The sequence below is a fragment of the Ylistrum balloti genome, unplaced genomic scaffold (assembly GCF_031769215.1).
Source record: "Ylistrum balloti isolate Yb309-2 unplaced genomic scaffold, AGI_CSIRO_Ybal_v1 Utg370124, whole genome shotgun sequence".
In the NCBI taxonomy this organism is placed as follows: Eukaryota; Metazoa; Mollusca; class Bivalvia; order Pectinida; family Pectinidae; genus Ylistrum; species Ylistrum balloti.
The window spans coordinates 641,291-658,827 of record NW_026782139.1 but is presented as its reverse complement, the minus strand read 5'-3'; the positions used below and the strand labels follow the sequence as shown (position 1 = coordinate 658,827).

Sequence of the window (17,537 nt, the reverse complement as noted above, 5' to 3'; positions counted from 1 at the left end):
ACACAATCAGTTTGAATAATGTACCAGCTGAACTGACTATTTTCATAAGCATTTGATCAATAATTAAGATTTATAATGCAGTATACGGAACGAAAAAGAAAGCTCCTGTAAATTTAAATCGTGCAATTTTATAAATAAATATCACATTTAAGAGGAATATAAAAATGACAAGTAGAAAATGATATAATGATTGGCCACTTAACGACAGTAATTAATTAAGTGAGAATTACAGGGATGATACATTTTATTTTATCTAAAGTCCCTGTATATCGTGATTGTAGTTATGAGGTGAGAGTGACGATTTCCAACTACAAACACATATACATGCCAGACTTACATTGGATCGGTAAGACTATTGAATCAATTGAAAGGTCATGATGGGTGGAAAAACGAAACAAATAAACATTAATTTTCAATGAGCAAATGAATGAATGAATGTGAATGCATGAATAACAAAATATAATGAATTCATTAAAACTGAATGAATGTAGTTAATAAATTAAAAAAAACAATATCAAAATTGCTGCAAAACATTCTAAATTAACCAAATTGTGATCGAAAATAGAAAAGCTCATATAAAGTTAAATATAACAAAGTCTCTACTTAAAAAAAATAAATATTGCTGATTCCTTCATCAATCTGTATACCTAAATAACCAAATAAAAATCAATGTGAAAGTAAAATCTACCTCATTCTAGATAGGTAGTCCTGGGTTTGATGGAGTCTGACATTAAAAATCTACCTCATTCTAGATAGGTAGTCCTAGGTTTGATAGAGTCTGACATTAAAAATCTACCTCATTCTAGATAGGTAGTCCTAGGTTTGATGGAGTCTGACATTAAAAATCTACCTCATTCTAGATAGGTAGTCCTGGGTTTGATGGAGTCTGACATTAAAAATCTACCTCATTCTAGATAGGTAGTCCTAGGTTTGATAGATGACATTAAAAATCTACCTCATTCTAGATAGGTAGTCCTAGGTTTGATGGAGTCTGACATTAAAAATCTACCTCATTCTAGATAGGTAGTCCTAGGTTTGATGGAGTCTGACATTAAAAATCTACCTCATTCTAGATAGGTAGTCCTAGGTTTGATGGAGTCTGACATTAAAAATCTACCTCATTCTAGATAGGTAGTCCTAGGTTTGATGGAGTCTGACATTAAAAATCTACCTCATTCTAGATAGGTAGTCCTAGGTTTGATGGAGTAAGACATTAAAAATCTGCCTCATTCTAGATAGGTAGTCCTAGGTTTGATGGAGTCTGACATTAAAAATCTACCTCATTCTAGATAGGTAGTCCTGGGTTTGATGGAGTCTGACATTAAAAATCTACCTCATTCTAGATAGGTAGTCCTAGGTTTGATGGAGTCTGACATTAAAAATCTACCTCATTCTAGATAGGTAGTCCTAGGTTTGATGGAGTCTGACATTAAAAATCTGCCTCATTCTAGATAGGTAGTCCTAGGTTTGATGGAGTCTGACATTAAAAATCTACCTCATTCTAGATAGGTAGTCCTAGGTTTGATGGAGTCTGACATTACCTTCTTTGGGTCCATGTCATCGAGATGGTTCTGTATGAACTGCACCGTAGCTGAAAAGTCAGCCTGGTTAAATTCATATGGAATGTTCCATCCAATGGGCCCGAACTTACGCCGTTCCTGTACCGTAGTATGAAGGAAGGCCACACCATACAGCATGGGCTTCCACTGCGGTAGGTTGGTGTATTCTAACTGTTCCTGTGAGTAGAAAAATAAAATAAAGATACACTTTATTCTAATAACATATTTAAAAAAAACAAATACTTCCTTTAAGTTTAGCTGTTAAGTGTATTAGCAATAACATTTATTACTTCCTTAAAAGTTTAGCTGTTAAGTGTATTAGCAATAACATTTATGTGTAATCATAGTTACTTATCATAGTATAATATTTATTTCTATATTTTCTTCTGTAACTTTGCTAACTTCTAAATAATTGGAATTATTTTCTTGTTCATGAAAGCATTCAGTCAAAACCATTATCTTGAATTCTGTGATGACTATCTTCTTGTTATTTAACTTTAAAATAAAACTTTATTTCTTTTTCTATCTCATTTACAAGTCAATCTGTTGAACACTTGTGGAGTGAACAGATTCTTCATATAAGATCTAATTTTGTTTACCTGTGATATGAGTGCATAAGTCCTTTTGAGACCTGCCTTCACTCCTTGTGGGGGCTCATTGGTGAATTTAATAGAAGATTGCAACATGTTGATGGGGAATTTAGGATGAGGTTCAGTTGTGAGCCAGAGCCTGAATCCTTCATTGACAGTCTCCGTAGTTAGAACCTACAACCATCATATAGATATATTACACTGACATTCTTTCTAATCAATCTATTTTTACGATTTGTATAAAGCAGCTTTCAGTCTAAAGTGAATTATTTCTATACTATGGAACAAAATCAGCCTTAAAAACACAGCTTTATTTTGTCTGAGATTCATTGTTAGAATGTGAATCATTTCCAGTCTGTAATATTTAAAAACCGCAAAGGCAAATAGAAGTTGAGGGAAAACTGCAGCAAATTACATTTTTTATCTTTTTCAACAAAAACCTCTTTCCCCTGAGAGTGAATCTGCTTTTCTATGACATTTCATTCCATCATCAACTTACAGTGTCAAGGAGTTCGTCCATGAAATCAAGACCAAGATGGCAGTTCTGGAGGAGGACCCATTGTCCCTCTGCCATGGAGATAGCCATCTGACGTCGCGCATGGACGTCTTGTCCTTGTCCCATGGAGATCGCACTACACTTGACATTCTTTTTCTTTCCCACCAACAGAATGTTGTCTGTGGGATCGGATCCCATCGACAGGAAGCACACCATTGGTGTCCTGGGCTGGGATTCTTCCCACATCTTATCAAGGTTCAAGATCACACCTTCTGCAAACTGTAAAACACACAATCAAAAGTCAACTTGAATCCCATAGTCTGTAACCAGTAATGCATATTATCTGTTTTAATTTATTGGACACTGCATAATGATAAAAGTATGTCAGGATCACAAACTGTAAACTGTTATGCACAAAATCAGTCAAAAGAATACCAACCTCTCCTTTATTTGTGACACATTAAAATCTTTGAAATTTGTTACTTAAGAACTTACAAGTAGTTAAAAAACATTTTTGTAAACTCAGCAAAGAACTCTAATAGAGACAATAAAAGTGGACATGGAAACACATTAGAGACACTCCCACAAACTTACCCTGACACCCATAGCCTCGGCTATGTATTTACGGGCCATCGGAATGGTTCTGTCTGGGCACCAGCTTCGGATGAGGAGCAGCTTACGGAATGTATCCAGTGTGGTACTATAACCGTCAGGGATAGTACATTCCTCAGGCGCGTCCTCATCAAACCAGCTCTTCCATGCCTGACCATAGCAAGTCAAGATTTTTATATATAATCTATCTCTCAGATTTTCAAAATATTTTTGATGTATTTCATCTTATTCTAAAAAGATTTTCTTAAAGTCATTTTCTCTTAAATAACTTAACAAATCAACATTATATCTACTTTACAGTATATAATACAGAAGCTCTCATCAATGTCTTAAAATAAGAAGGAAAAAAATTCCTAATAATAAGTTCTCTATAGATCTAATATTCCTACTTCACATACTGTTTCATATTTTAAATAATTCATTGAAAATCAAGCATATGTTTTTGGCATTTTAAATTATCTTGCAAGGTCTTCAAAATGAGTCCCTGTATATCTATACAAGTTGATCAGTACTAACAACGATAAGACTTGCCATGGAGTCATCCATACCTTGTCATTACGCGACACCTGTCCGCAAATCTGTGAAAATTGCGGAAGCCTAGAGAGTTCCACCAAGTTAAGCCACGTCATATCCATGATCCATTTCCTTGGTTTAGGTTCGACTGCGTTCAGATCCAAAGCAGCACCACCTGGTAGCAAAATAAGACAAGGTAAAAACTGGCCTTTGACCCTTCAACCTTAATCAATGGTCTTCTTAATTTGAGGAGGTGTACAATAAGAGGCAGGGGGGATAAAAAGTTGCTCTTTACCTTTGATGAATACTTGGAACTCTTCAGGTCTAATCCTGCCTGCAGCCAGCTCTACTTTGGCGGTTAACAACATGGTATACAGGAATTTGTCTGACTCGTAGAGACCACGAGCTGTGTATGCAAACACTTCAAATGTCAAATATTCAATGATGTTGTTGATTCGCTTGGAAGTGATTGGAGACTTCTGAGATCTGGCCATTGACAGGTCAAAAATCTCCAGGAACTGTTTCAGAGATGTCTGGTACATGGTGTTGACCATGCTCATCTCCACAATCACGAAGTACAGGATGCTGCCTCGTGAAGCCACTAAAACACACAAAATGGAGATACACAGGATTTGAATACTGTAAGCCGATCTATTTTTAGAAGTGATTTAATTTTTTTTGTGATTTGACTCCATGGTTGCTTATAACATTTCCACAAATTTTACAATCCTTGTTAAATGTGTGATGAAGTCAACATATCTTGAGTAATGCATTATTATGACTATTCAAATACATGGACATTGCAAAAACAAATCGTTTGTGAATATTTGCTGGATTAAACTGATGTTTCAATCCTGAGACAAGAAAAAAAGGGAGCTGTTTAAATTATGATGTAATAAATTGATGGCACAGAATTCAACAGACAAACAAAAAGGCGTTAAGGGTTCTTGGACAGAAAAAATGGAAGTACTGATTAATGAAATGACAAAATGTGGTCGATTGTACAAAGAGAAAAGATAACTACCATTCAAGAAAAATCAAGTACAATTACAGCATTCATACATTTCTTTTCCCTCATGCTATCATAATTTTAACCTCTTTTATCACTTGAAGGGTTGTGTAGATGAAATCTTTGTATCTGATATTGTTATTCTTGAAAACACCTTGTAAGCTTTATGAAATAATGTTATACCCGGGCGGAACTCCTCTCTGGCAGAGTTGATTTTGATCTCTGTCTCCGCTGCAATCTTGAGTTTCTCGCTGACCTCCTCAGCGGTGGTCTTGGTAATGCGGAGCACCTCAATAAGGGACTCATCTTCCACAAGGGAGCCCTGAGTTGATGTTAAACGGTACAACAGGTTGTCCTCAAGTTCCTGCATCTTACGTTTGTTAGCTGTCACTTCCTCCAGCAGGTTGGTACGTTCCGATTCAAGTTCCTTGAAAGGCACCAAAAATTGTGTTACATCCATGTTGAAAAGCAGTTTATGAATGAATAGACACCTGCAGAGCATAAAATACTAAGACCCTGTTTGCTTATGCAAACACTTAAATGTTAGATTTCGGGTAAAAAAAAAACAGGATGAAAATGCTAATATTGATAAGATCTTGAAAATCTTAAAACTCATTATCATCAGAAAGGGAAAACAATTAGGTCTGTCTGTATTTGAAATCCTCCTCTGCATACCTGTTTCTCTGTAAGGATGACAATTCCCAACAGTTGGTCCTCTAGACCCTTCATGGTGACAGTGAAGTCCACAATAGAGGTTCGGGCTGACACTTCTGGGGTATAAGTTGGGTTAGCCAGCTTGGTGGTGATGTACATGGTGAAACCCTTCATCACATCTACTTCTTTGTCTCCCACTTTCACCTACAATCACACATTCACCAATTACAAGTTACAACCAGATAAGTTGCTTTTTTCAGCTGGAGTAACCCAGTATTGAGAAATTTACAAGAGTTTCCTGTTTAAATGAGATTTATGGAACAAGATGAAGAATGTCTTATTTTGGTGTGTTAATTTTCTGTAACTGTTACCAATGTAGGAGTCAAACTTGTAGTAAAGCAATTCACAAAACATCCTGGGACAAGCCTCACAAAATTACCAGGAGTCATATCATCATGTGCAAGTATTCCCATAAGAATCTTGGCATTCACCATTGGGATCACCATCGTGATCAATGAATGCAAGATGGTAACCTGTCAGCAAATTTTGTTTTTGTGATCAGTTCCAAAATCAAAAGGTCACAACTTGGAACCAAACCAAACCTACATATGAAATCTGAGAAAGATTCATCCACTATTTCCCAAGAAATAATAAATCATAATTGTTGAAATTCAAGATGACCACCAGTTGGCCATGTTGTTTTTTGATGAAAACGCAGTATGTACAACTACTAACCAAGAGGACCCATAACATACAAATGAACTTTGAGAATTATCCATCCAATGTTTCTCCAGAAATAGTAATAACAAGAAATGTTTAAGGATAGATGGAAGTATCAAAAGAGAGATTTGAATAATAAAATTGATTTTCAATTGTTTAATCTGACTTACTTTGAATGTTGATCCAGATTTGATGAAATTTTTCTCAAGGACATTGTCCAATGCAGGGTCAAGATCCTCTCCGACGTCCTCAATCAGGAGTGGACGTCCTAAAGACAGACTGTCTTCAAGGTGGGTCCTAAAGTACTTATGATTCAGTGCCGTGATCTAAAACAAAGCATATCACCACTATCAAGACTGGATTCTGGTTTATGTTTCAATGCTTTTATTGTTTTACAAATTTCAATAGATTTTCCAACGATCTTAAAAAAATCTCGAAAAATTCTGCATTGCATGAATTTTCCTGATGTTAATAACATTAAGATTTTCTGTAAATAATACAATAAGCATGCGACCACAGAAGCTCGAAGCAAAAACCTATCATAACTCTGTATCAGCTTTTATCAACATCTCTGAAGAAACGAAGTCTATAGAGGTAATGACGTTAAGTAGGGGGCGTGTCATAACAATGAATCAAAACATCATTTAATCACTCTGATACTTCATTCTCACCTGAAGTTCATTTCCTCCTTCCCTCTTTTTGATCCAGAATTTCCCCTGACCTTGAGGGTCAATCAATAGTGGGAAACGGCTAGCTTTGGTGACAATAAGACCGTTCTGTATGGAGAGTTCATCGTTGGGAAGTCCTTGGAGACTCCATTCACTGATGGTAGCATTGTCCACCAGCATGCTGATGATGTTTAAGTCCTATAGTAGATGCAATGAAACAAAATTGATGGTTTCCATGACAACAGAGCAATATATTCAAATTTAAAGTCTGCTGAAACTACATGCATGTTTGTTAGTATAATTAGATCCTATTACGAAATTTCAGCATTGAACTGTATTCAGTTGGTATTCATTGGCAGTATGAAACCGGACTGGATAAAGGCAAACTCACAATCATTTGTCTTTATCAATGCAGGTGATAGCATTCATAATGTCCAGAAGTACTGACCAAAAGCACTTCAATGTTTGTATTCAATATTCAGCTTTTGATAAGGAGAGGCAATGTTTGTATTTATCAATTTCAATATTCAGCTTTTGACAAGGAGAGGCAATCTCAATTTGTTTACTCTACTGCAGCTGGCAATTCATGAGCTGGTAATACACTACTATCTTGTAAAGCCTTACACTGCTGCAATTCCAATGTATGGTAAAGATATGCACAATGAACTAAATGGTATACATAAATGTTCCTATCAGTGTTATATATGATGGAATGATGAATCCCTTACTAGTTTCTGTAAAAACAGAAAATCTTCACCTAAGTACACTAACTATGTCTACTCAATGTGTATCTCATCTATTGATAGTTTTAAACTCCAATTACTAGTAAAACCGAATTGTACCTCACTGAAAGGAATCTTTCCTGCAATCATTTCCTTCTTCCAGTTGCGGATGATGAGAGTTCGGAACTCTTGATTAAAGGGTCCTGTGTAGGATAAGAAGCCCGTGCAGAGCAGGACGTCACCAACCAATCGATGAATTTGTGACGCAAAACCCTTGCTCGCTTCCGTCCAGCGGATCCTCTCACCTGCAAGGCCTTCAATCAAAGCTGTAGCATTGGTCATTTTTCTCCGGCAAGCTTCTGCATCATCCAAAAGGGTCTGAAGAAATAAAGTCATTATATATGTCTTTCACATATTCAATTTATCTCAAAAAGAAACTTTATCAAATTTTTTAGACATATCCTTATCAAAAACAAGAAAGGGTAGGTAAAACATCACTTAATATGAATGCATTACGCAAAGTTTCAAAGACATTCTTTTCATATTTTATCAAATACAAGCAATATCCTGGATAATTATTTTTATCAAAAGAGACATATACATATTTTGTCCAATTTGGATGAAATGAGAAATTGGAGTGACAAGCATTAGAGAAGAGGGAACCCCGAGTTAGATAAAATTCCTGACTGTAGTATATACAGTGACATAATAATACAAACACACATTCAAACTGAGCAGTTTCCCATTCATTAAAGGCAGAATAATCATTTGAAGATATTGGAATACCTTTTGAAAATTTGCAGCAAACAGAAATTCACTACCAGGTAATGTAACATACAAGATTATGTTACCTGTTTTTCCAGCATGGCAGCATCGTACATGGCTCGTACGGCTGCAAGCTCCTTCTCCTTTTCATCCAAGGTTGCCTGCGCCTCGTTCAGGTCATTCATGGCAACTGTCAGCCTTGCTTCCTGAACTGCTAGATTAGCCTGTGTACACAAGTAAAGATTAAAATACTGGCAGCTGATAGTTCTTTCAAAAGATGTGCTCTTAGGTCAGGTTTTCTCTTACCCTGAACACGTACATCCAATATTTTTATTGGTGTGAGATTCCCTTGTCTCACCCTTTGGTTGAGACAGAAGGATTCCCCTGTCAGGACGATTTACTGACATCACAGTAACAACTGAATCATGTCGACTGTGTGAAGCATTGGGACAACCGAAACAAGTACCTTATAAAGCCAAAGCCAGTAAGAAAAGATGTTTAAGTTGCAAATACCTGGCAAGCCTTCTGTTTGCTAACTAAATCATCTTTCCATTCGTGTTGGGATCTACCTATCTCACCTCCTGAATGATTCTATCAATCTCCCCAAAATAATGCTTTATGTATCAAGACACCTATATCTTATTACACATCTTAACACCTTTGTTAGAAGTAGTTTTTAGATAGGTGGAAAGTCTCAAACAAGTGGAAAACTAATTGATTTAAATATCACTATGACAATAATTGGAATTAATTGCAACAAATTAATATTTGCTTAATCAATAACCCCATTCTCTTCTCTGAGTCCAAGAATATTTGTCTTGTCCATCCTCCCGGACTTGCTTGCTATCAAACACACTGATACTATCCTCATCCTCTTACTGAATCTTAGAATATAAATTTACTGTTTTTCTGTGATTCTGTGATATGTCAGCATTGAAATAATGACACCAAGTTTGAAACAACAAACTAGAATTAATGAATCTGACCTTGAATCAATGATTTCCAGAACAGAACCCTCTGAATTTGAACCTGAACAACAGACTGTGAAGGGCAAAACCTCCTTAATTTGAACCTGAACAACAGACTGTGAAGGGCAAAACCTCCTGAATTTGACCTCGAAAAACTTACCTTGAAAGGTAAAAACTAGTGAGTTTGACCCTGAACTACTGATTCCGAGGGGAAAAACCTTCTGAATTTGACCCTGAACCACTGACCTTGACTAACAAAACCTCCTAAATTTGACATTGAACCACTTACCTTGAGGGGCAAAACCTCCTTGTTGATGCCAAAGAAGAAGGACATAGCTTGTGTCCAGTTTGCAAGTCCAGCAACATCGGAACACACTTTCTTGGCATTTTCCATATTATAATCTTCCATTTCTAAGTATGGCTTCAACAGTTCCACAGTTTCCTCTGTGATGGTGTCCTAAAAGTCAATATTGACAATTTAAAGGTGGTTTCTGCAGACATTATTGTGTGGCTGCTCAGAGAGTTTCACACTGTATTATAGTCTAACATTAATATCACTCATGGTACATATATTGGTATTTAGAAGATTTATTGCCAAAGTTCAGTAAAACAATTTAATAAAAAGAATTATCTACATACTTTTCTGAGAAATAGAGAAAATCATTTGCTGCCAAATAAGACTCATTACATGAGAATACCACAAAGAACAACTTTCTGGTGATATTTGGAAAAATCTTTGGAAATTAAACAAATTGTTAGCAACAGTTCTAAACAACCAAGAATATTGTTAATGATTTTTTGGAAGATTTTATTTTGACAGCATAGTTAGATATTGATAAGAATCCCTCAAATTTAAGGTTTTCAGTGACTTACTCTCGAAATAACTTTTTACGACCATTGAACATACCTTAGGGAAGTTAAGCAGCCCATCTAAAAACTTTCCACCTCCCATAAGTTTTAAAGCCTCTCCCCAAGAGGGTTTGGGGCAAGGTCTCTCTGGGTCGGGCGTCACAGTGTCTATTTTCCTCTGGAAGAGCAGTAGCACAGAGTCCATGATACGCATGATCAAGTGGGGTGGTTTGGCAAGTTTTCTCACTGAAATATGAAAAAGAACCTCCTCAGGAATATAGTACAATAACATATGAATTCCTTTTCTTGAAATATAGAGGATCTCAAGATCAGTTATATCTTTCTTCATAGATGATTCTTACCTGTAGCAATGTGAGCTGGCTTGATGGACTGAAGGGCTGACTCAGCCTCCTCCAGGGCTGGGCGAGCAGCTTCCAATTTCTTCTCAGCTGCTGCCTTGTCAACCTACACAGACCATTTTACTTAGATTAATGAAGTTTAATATTCTTCCATACATTTTACATGAAACTAGCTGGTTGATTAAAATTGAAGCTAAAATTGCAACGAATTCAAAATGAATTATTTAAATCAGCACAGTGTGAGTAAAATGAGTTAATCAAAAGACTTTGCTTTGAAACAGGATCAATATAGTGAATGAAGAATTCACATTAAATTTCTTGTCTTTAAAATTCTTTATGTCAGAAAAAGATTTTAAAAGTAAAGGTAAGGATTTGATTTCATATTTTTATACTAAAATACACAGTTCAATGTACCTGATAAAAAGCAAACCTATCACTTACTGAAATAGTGTCCACAATATGCTGTGCTTTGTCTTTGACTGTCTGTACTTGTGCCTTCACTTTCTCGGCTGCAGTAGCAGACACTGTCACCTCTGCCAGCACTTTGTCTGCCTTTTTCGAGGCAACAGCAAGCTCTTTCTCCTTAACTGCCAACTCCTTGGACAGTTCATGGACAGACTCTGTGGCTTCAACAAGTTTGGCCAGACCTAGACAGAAAATGGAAACATGATGATATTGGTGAAGAAATGGGTTGGTATGACATGTACATAGTGTTAAATATTGTCTTAGTAACTCAGCTGACAGTGCATGCTCAGAAGAGACATGGGCTATCATATCAGCGGCAGGCCGGAGTTCAATTCCTGTCAGGTTATTTGACAGTAATGCATTTTCCATTCTCTCTCACATTAAATTTACAGGGAAAGGTCAGCTCATTTAGGTCTGCAGTCAGCAAAAGTGTCTTTATGTCAGGCAAAGAAAATTCATTTCTTTAAAAAAAACTCTTTTACAGAATAAATCATATTGAAAATACAGGGACCAGCGACTTACCCAGTACCACCTAATTGTCTAGTTTAAACAGATTTACAGTATATACGAGAGTGGATACTGTACCTGTGTTCATCCTATCTGCAAGCAACTGAATGCCTCCTCGCTTCTCAGCATAGATGGTCTTGTAGCCAGCAATGAAAGAGAGGTAGGATTTGGGGGTGACATATGCCTGACGCCTGTACCTTTGGAAATAGTCTATACAAGTCTCTGCAACGTTGTCCTGAAACACATTATAATTCAAAATTAATTCAATGATTCTTAAAATAACATCTAAACATATATTTGGAGACAGAAAGAATCAACAATAAAATAGGCAATAAAGTACATTTAAACCAAGGTGTATGTTAAAAAAGCTGAAAGTCATTCAACATCAGAATTCAACCAAAAAAACACAATTTCACATAAACATTTTGTACCTGGAAAATTCCCATTGTGCTGACCACAGCCTGTTTTACTGCAGCCGTGCAGGAAATATCAAATTCAGCCAGGAAATGATTGGATACCGCAATCAAGGCATCCTTAGGCCACCTTTGGAACCAATTCATGGTACAACCAGAAATCAAACCGGGGAATTTCAGGGACCTGCTGCGGAACTTTTCTCCAACAGGTGAAAAGCAGAGAGCCACATGAAGGTTTTGTCGGCATCTGGACAAGTAATAGTCATAGAGGTTCTCGTTGGTCGGAACCCTGCGAGGAAATTCTTTCTTCATAACAGCAATCAGTTCTTGCAATATTTCATCCATTTCATCTCGAGCAAACAGACCTGATACCTGGAAAGTGGAAAAACTTTACTGTTTAGTCGTAGGGAATAGTAGATTGAAAGACGGGATAAAGATGAGATAACTTTCTAAGGGAATACCCAGATAATATACCCAGTATACAGGTAATCCAATAACTACATGAAATATGTTACAGACATTATTTCCAAAATTTCTAATTTAAAACTGGGAAGTTTTTTATCCAATACCTAAATTAGCTAAATTTCCTTAATTTTTCCTGAAAATTCCAAAATAAAGTGAAACTCATTGTAATCAACTAAAAGCAACTAGAATTTTTAATTGCATGAATATTGTAGTCCACATATCAGTGATGGAGAACACAGATACAACAAATAGTAGGGTGGTTCTGCAAGGAAACCACGATTTACATATAAGAGTATAGTGATAACAGAAAAGTTACCTCTCCTGAAGACAGAATGTTGTTCATGTACTCGAGGAAGCCTTCATCCTTGATTTCATTGTCTGTGAAGATGAAAGTGATACCACTGCCCTGTTGTCCAGCCGTGCGATACAGGAACTTCAAGTCGTCCATGAGATTGCCGACGTTGTAGGATCTATTTGTATACAATATCATGGTAAGTATAAATAACGGTGAAAACTACATTTTCAAATCTCAGTACCAAGTCATAGGTTTTATAAAAATGAAATGTTATACTCACTTCACCAGAATCAAAGACACAAGTAAAACCAAAATATGAACTTGCTGAAGTGGTCATCATGATCTAGTTACAACACAAGAAGGACGACTGTGGACTTTACAACCCTAATCACCAACCAAAAAAGGCATGGGGAAGACATCTCAAGGTTAGAACAAATCTGACCCTTGTAAACTTGAATGTGGGTCAAGGTCATTCAATCTCGCAAACTTTGTAGGGCTTCATACCAGAAATTTTCCAGCTAAATATCATGATTCTAGACCATTTGTTATTGATACAGAATTTGTCTAAATGGAAAATATTTTGTTTTGAAATATATTCATAAATACATGTAGAAATGGTAAACATTTGTTTCATTATGTGTTTATATTTTTACTGCCCTCTAAAATAAAGAAAATTACTTTTAAAAACTTTTAAATAACCAACTTCATGATATTTTAATGAAATCTCCATTTCATTATTTTATCATGCACGTTTGTTAAAACATCAATTTCTTCAGTTTACAGAAATTTGAAGAGTCTGGTGTCAATAGATAAACATGATGATTGAGTGTATTGTAAATCATAAACCCATATAAAGCGTTCAAATAACAGTGAAACAACATTTCAATGTGACACGGCCTCCATAGTGAAATCAGCAATCTTCAGGAAATTACACTATGTTTTAAACACAGAAAGTAACTTTTCATGAAGTACAAATTAAAGTATGTCTTTGTATGGTAAGCAACAATTCTTGTGAAGATACAGTGAATGACTTACAATTGAGCATGTGACACAGGCTACAAACACTGTACTGGGTATGTGTGATTTGTGTTACTGATGATGTAAAATCCAGGCATGCTTTACCAGTGACACTGCTCTGCTTAACAGTGATATAAATTATAGACACATTCATGATCTTTTAAATTATAATCAGGTGATATAAAAGTTTACCTCAAAGTCATATCATGGGGAGATAACTCTACCATCTTCAAATAATCTGTTTATACTGATAGTCACTGCGCAAAATTTCAGTATATGTTACTACAAACTATGTGTGAATATTGACAGTGCAGATTTAATATTTGGCTTTCATTTCCAATTTTGGCGTTACAATCAAAACTTCAATGCAGAACAATCAAAACTTCAATGCAGAACATTTATTTCTAAGTTGCTCTGAGAAAAGTAAATGATACCACAAACACCGTTATAGATATGCTATTTCTGCTGGATTCTGAACTTCTCTAATGAAATCCAAAACAGAAAATTAAATTTTCTGAACACATTTTGAGTAGTAGTTTTCAGTTCACATGAAAATGTGTTTGTAATATCTATTACTCAGACTCAGATTTAAGATTTTGTGATAATACTTTAAGCTTTTTTGAATCTCCAATTGTGATCAACTCAGCCAAAACAACACCTAATCAAGGCCATGTACTTACTTCCTGCAGGCAGCAAACAGTTTAATTCAAGTTTATACACAATATTTATCTTAGTACATCTTACTGAACCCTAAATTAATGATTGAAAAAAATAAAACCTAAATTATTATTCATGATATCAACTTGTATTTCAAAAATTTGTAATTTACAATTTGCAACCAGACCATTTAGTTTTTCATTGTTGAATAATGTGTTTAAATTATAATCAAGTAATGCTTACCTCATTACAAGACATTAAATATCAAAGACATGTTGATTTTTTTTCTGCTGTGCTGTGAAACCCTTTATCTATAGTGATAGTATGATGATTATCAACTTACCCCCTACCAACACCCCAATTTTGTTGAGGGTGCTATGAGGGTAATTGACCACACCCTGCCATACACCTCATTTATGTTATTACACTAACCTTGTAAGGGTAATTTGGAATGTTTTGTAGCCAGCAATGTAGGAGGCCAGTTTGGTCAAGCTCTGCTTACCAGACCCACCTACACCCACCAATAGGGAGTGTCCCCTTGGAGTACGGATCACACGCGATATCTTCACCAGATTTGTCATGGCATCCTATAAAACACAGATAAATACCATGTAGATTATAGGATATAACTCAAAGGTCAAAAATCACAATTAATCATGACAGACCATAGGTCAAAGATCATAGATTTATAAGTCATCATGATAGATCACATAGATCAATGGTCATAAATAATAGGTCATAGATCACAGGTCATCATAGAAGATTATTGGTCAAAGGTCATAGATCACAAGTACTCATGAAATATCATAGGTCATAGATCACAGGTCATCATAGAAGACTATTGGTCAAAGGTCATAGATCACAAGTACTCATGAAATATCATAGGTCATAGATCACAGGTCATCAGGTCAAAGGTCAAGAGGATTTTGAGCAACACCTGATAAGTACCTTGAAGAAGACCATATCCATTTTGGTTCCTCTGATGGTCTCATTGTACTGTTCCATGTAGCCGAGCAGACGTTCCTGTAGTATCTGTAGACTGGGGATAGGCTCATAGATCTTCGGTGCCTCCATATCTGCATCCTCTGGCTCATCACCTACAACAACACCCAGAGAAAGTTCAAGGCCATGCTATCAAGTTTGAGGTCAAAAGTCAAGATTATGGAAAAGACAGAAAAGAAATTATATCTAACTACATTAAACCAGTGATTAATAAAACCAATGAGGACCTCATGATGTTCAGAATTTTTACATTATGGAAATATATATTGCTATAGATAACTGATGATGTACAGAGAATCAGAAAAGGATATGGTTACATCTTATGTACAAGCATAAACATCAGGATATGAACTTATGCAAAGAACCATAAACATAAGACAAACTACCATGTACGAGACACATGTGTGGCTCCTTTCCATGTGTCTAGTGAGTGACACATGTGTTACATGCCTTGATTTCAACATGCAGACAAAAAATCTTACTTTCTCATCCTTGCTAAAAAATCTTGTGTACTTTTAATGTAGGCATATGTACAGCACATGGACATATGAGACACACAGAGTCACACATGGTGGTAGTTGTACCACACATGGTACAACTGAGGCACACATGTATACCCATACTTGGTATTTTGCCATAAATGTTGTAGGAAGTCACATTTTGGAGGATAATGCATTATTCTTAATGCTAACTGAAATTCCCCATATTAAGAAAAAATCTTTAAATGATTAAAGGTAATCCAACATTTGATCTAATAAGTGCACCTACCATGATATGTTACTCTATCTCTTTTATGGGAAAGAAGATTGTCAGTTTTAACTTAAAGTCTAAAAAAGTTTGCTAACATCACTGTCCTACAAGTATAATTAGCTCATTGCCTTTCTTTCACATAGCCACCAACTAAGTAATGTGGTCCAAATTCACAATTTTTGCCTTTTCCAAATCTGAATGGTCTGTTATAAATTTGATGTCAACACATTTCATTCAGAAACTTTTCCCAGTAAACAATTTGGTTCAGCAAGACTTTTTGTGTTTTAATAGGCAGTCACTGCACTTGTTAGATCAATTAGTGACATAATCACACGTTAATTAGTCATTTACCTTTTGATTCAGGAAGAATAATTGTAATAAAATACATAGTTACTCTTCTTTCATATTGAACAATCATATCAATGAATCATGTCTACTCATTGTCGTTTATTTGTTACATTTCTAGACAATACTTCATCAAGGTAAAATTATTGTTAATAAGCAAATCAATTAACTTCATCTAACAGGAGCAGATGAATAACTGAAAAATTATCAAATGATTACATTTTGACAAAACTATGTTGGATATTTTTTGCAACTAATCATGATGACTGATAAAGATAAAGTATGCAAATAAATGTTCATGACTGATTTCCAATTTTTTGTTTAAGTTGTATATTTAATTACTTCAATTAATAATTTGAATATAACTTATAATTTTTATCTCTAGTGGTTTGTTACTACCAAGTGCACACCATCAAACACACAACCAAATGTGCATACAGCAAAGGTCAAGGTCAAACACTCAGGTCACAACCTGTACTTTCAGTTAATGCCAAAAATCAAAAGCTATTCCAATTCATTTGAAACTCAATTTTTACATATATCTTTCTATATAGTTTGTATATAAAAACAAGCAAATTGATATATTCTGATGTATATGTACACTTTAAACAGCTTTTTACTTTTTTTATATCATTTTTTTCATTTATCTAATTTTTCTATCAGTTTAAGTCAAGGGATAATAATTTCTTGCTATAATCTATTGAAAGGCATTAATAAATTACATTACCATGTATACTGTATACATGTGTAATAATAAAACATAAAATGAATAAACAACACCACCGAACAAAGCATTGTTTGTTTGACGCTTTCATTTCAAATTAATTTTGTAACTTCATATGGATGCTTTTCATTTCTAAAATACAGGTCATGAAATGCTTTACAACGTTTCTGATTGGCCTTGAAAATCACAGAATCATGCACATACACGTTCTTTGCTTGATTCATTCACACAACTTACGAAGAAAAAAAATCAAAATCCATTACACATGTAAACACAATAAATGTGTTATAGAAACAAACTAAATATTTATATCTAATTCTGGATTTTTTTGCTATGAATAAAAGAAATCTTAACACAAAACAGGAACATAGGACACCATCTGCATCAAAGCTCCTGCTGTGTTATATCCTATT

At 35.2% G+C, this 17,537-nt stretch overlaps 1 protein-coding gene across 1 annotated transcript in view; it reads right to left on the bottom strand.

Annotated features, from left to right (window-relative positions):
* LOC132550432 (dynein axonemal heavy chain 5-like) overlaps window positions 1–17,537 on the bottom strand; it is a 73,762-nt gene that overhangs the window by 5,497 nt on the left and 50,728 nt on the right. Inside the window, exons 53-71 of the mRNA XM_060214500.1 lie at window positions 15,264–15,400; window positions 14,736–14,890; window positions 12,651–12,804; window positions 11,888–12,241; window positions 11,535–11,691; window positions 10,926–11,131; window positions 10,488–10,590; window positions 10,184–10,371; window positions 9,566–9,733; window positions 8,395–8,532; window positions 7,664–7,921; window positions 5,455–5,637; window positions 4,963–5,206; window positions 4,066–4,371; window positions 3,806–3,945; window positions 3,240–3,407; window positions 2,649–2,924; window positions 2,159–2,323; window positions 1,542–1,736 (exon numbers count right to left, since the gene is read on the bottom strand). Coding sequence (XP_060070483.1) covers window positions 1,542–1,736; window positions 2,159–2,323; window positions 2,649–2,924; window positions 3,240–3,407; window positions 3,806–3,945; window positions 4,066–4,371; window positions 4,963–5,206; window positions 5,455–5,637; window positions 7,664–7,921; window positions 8,395–8,532; window positions 9,566–9,733; window positions 10,184–10,371; window positions 10,488–10,590; window positions 10,926–11,131; window positions 11,535–11,691; window positions 11,888–12,241; window positions 12,651–12,804; window positions 14,736–14,890; window positions 15,264–15,400 — 3,695 coding nt within the window. The remainder of the gene's footprint in view (window positions 1–1,541; window positions 1,737–2,158; window positions 2,324–2,648; window positions 2,925–3,239; window positions 3,408–3,805; window positions 3,946–4,065; window positions 4,372–4,962; window positions 5,207–5,454; window positions 5,638–7,663; window positions 7,922–8,394; window positions 8,533–9,565; window positions 9,734–10,183; window positions 10,372–10,487; window positions 10,591–10,925; window positions 11,132–11,534; window positions 11,692–11,887; window positions 12,242–12,650; window positions 12,805–14,735; window positions 14,891–15,263; window positions 15,401–17,537) is intronic.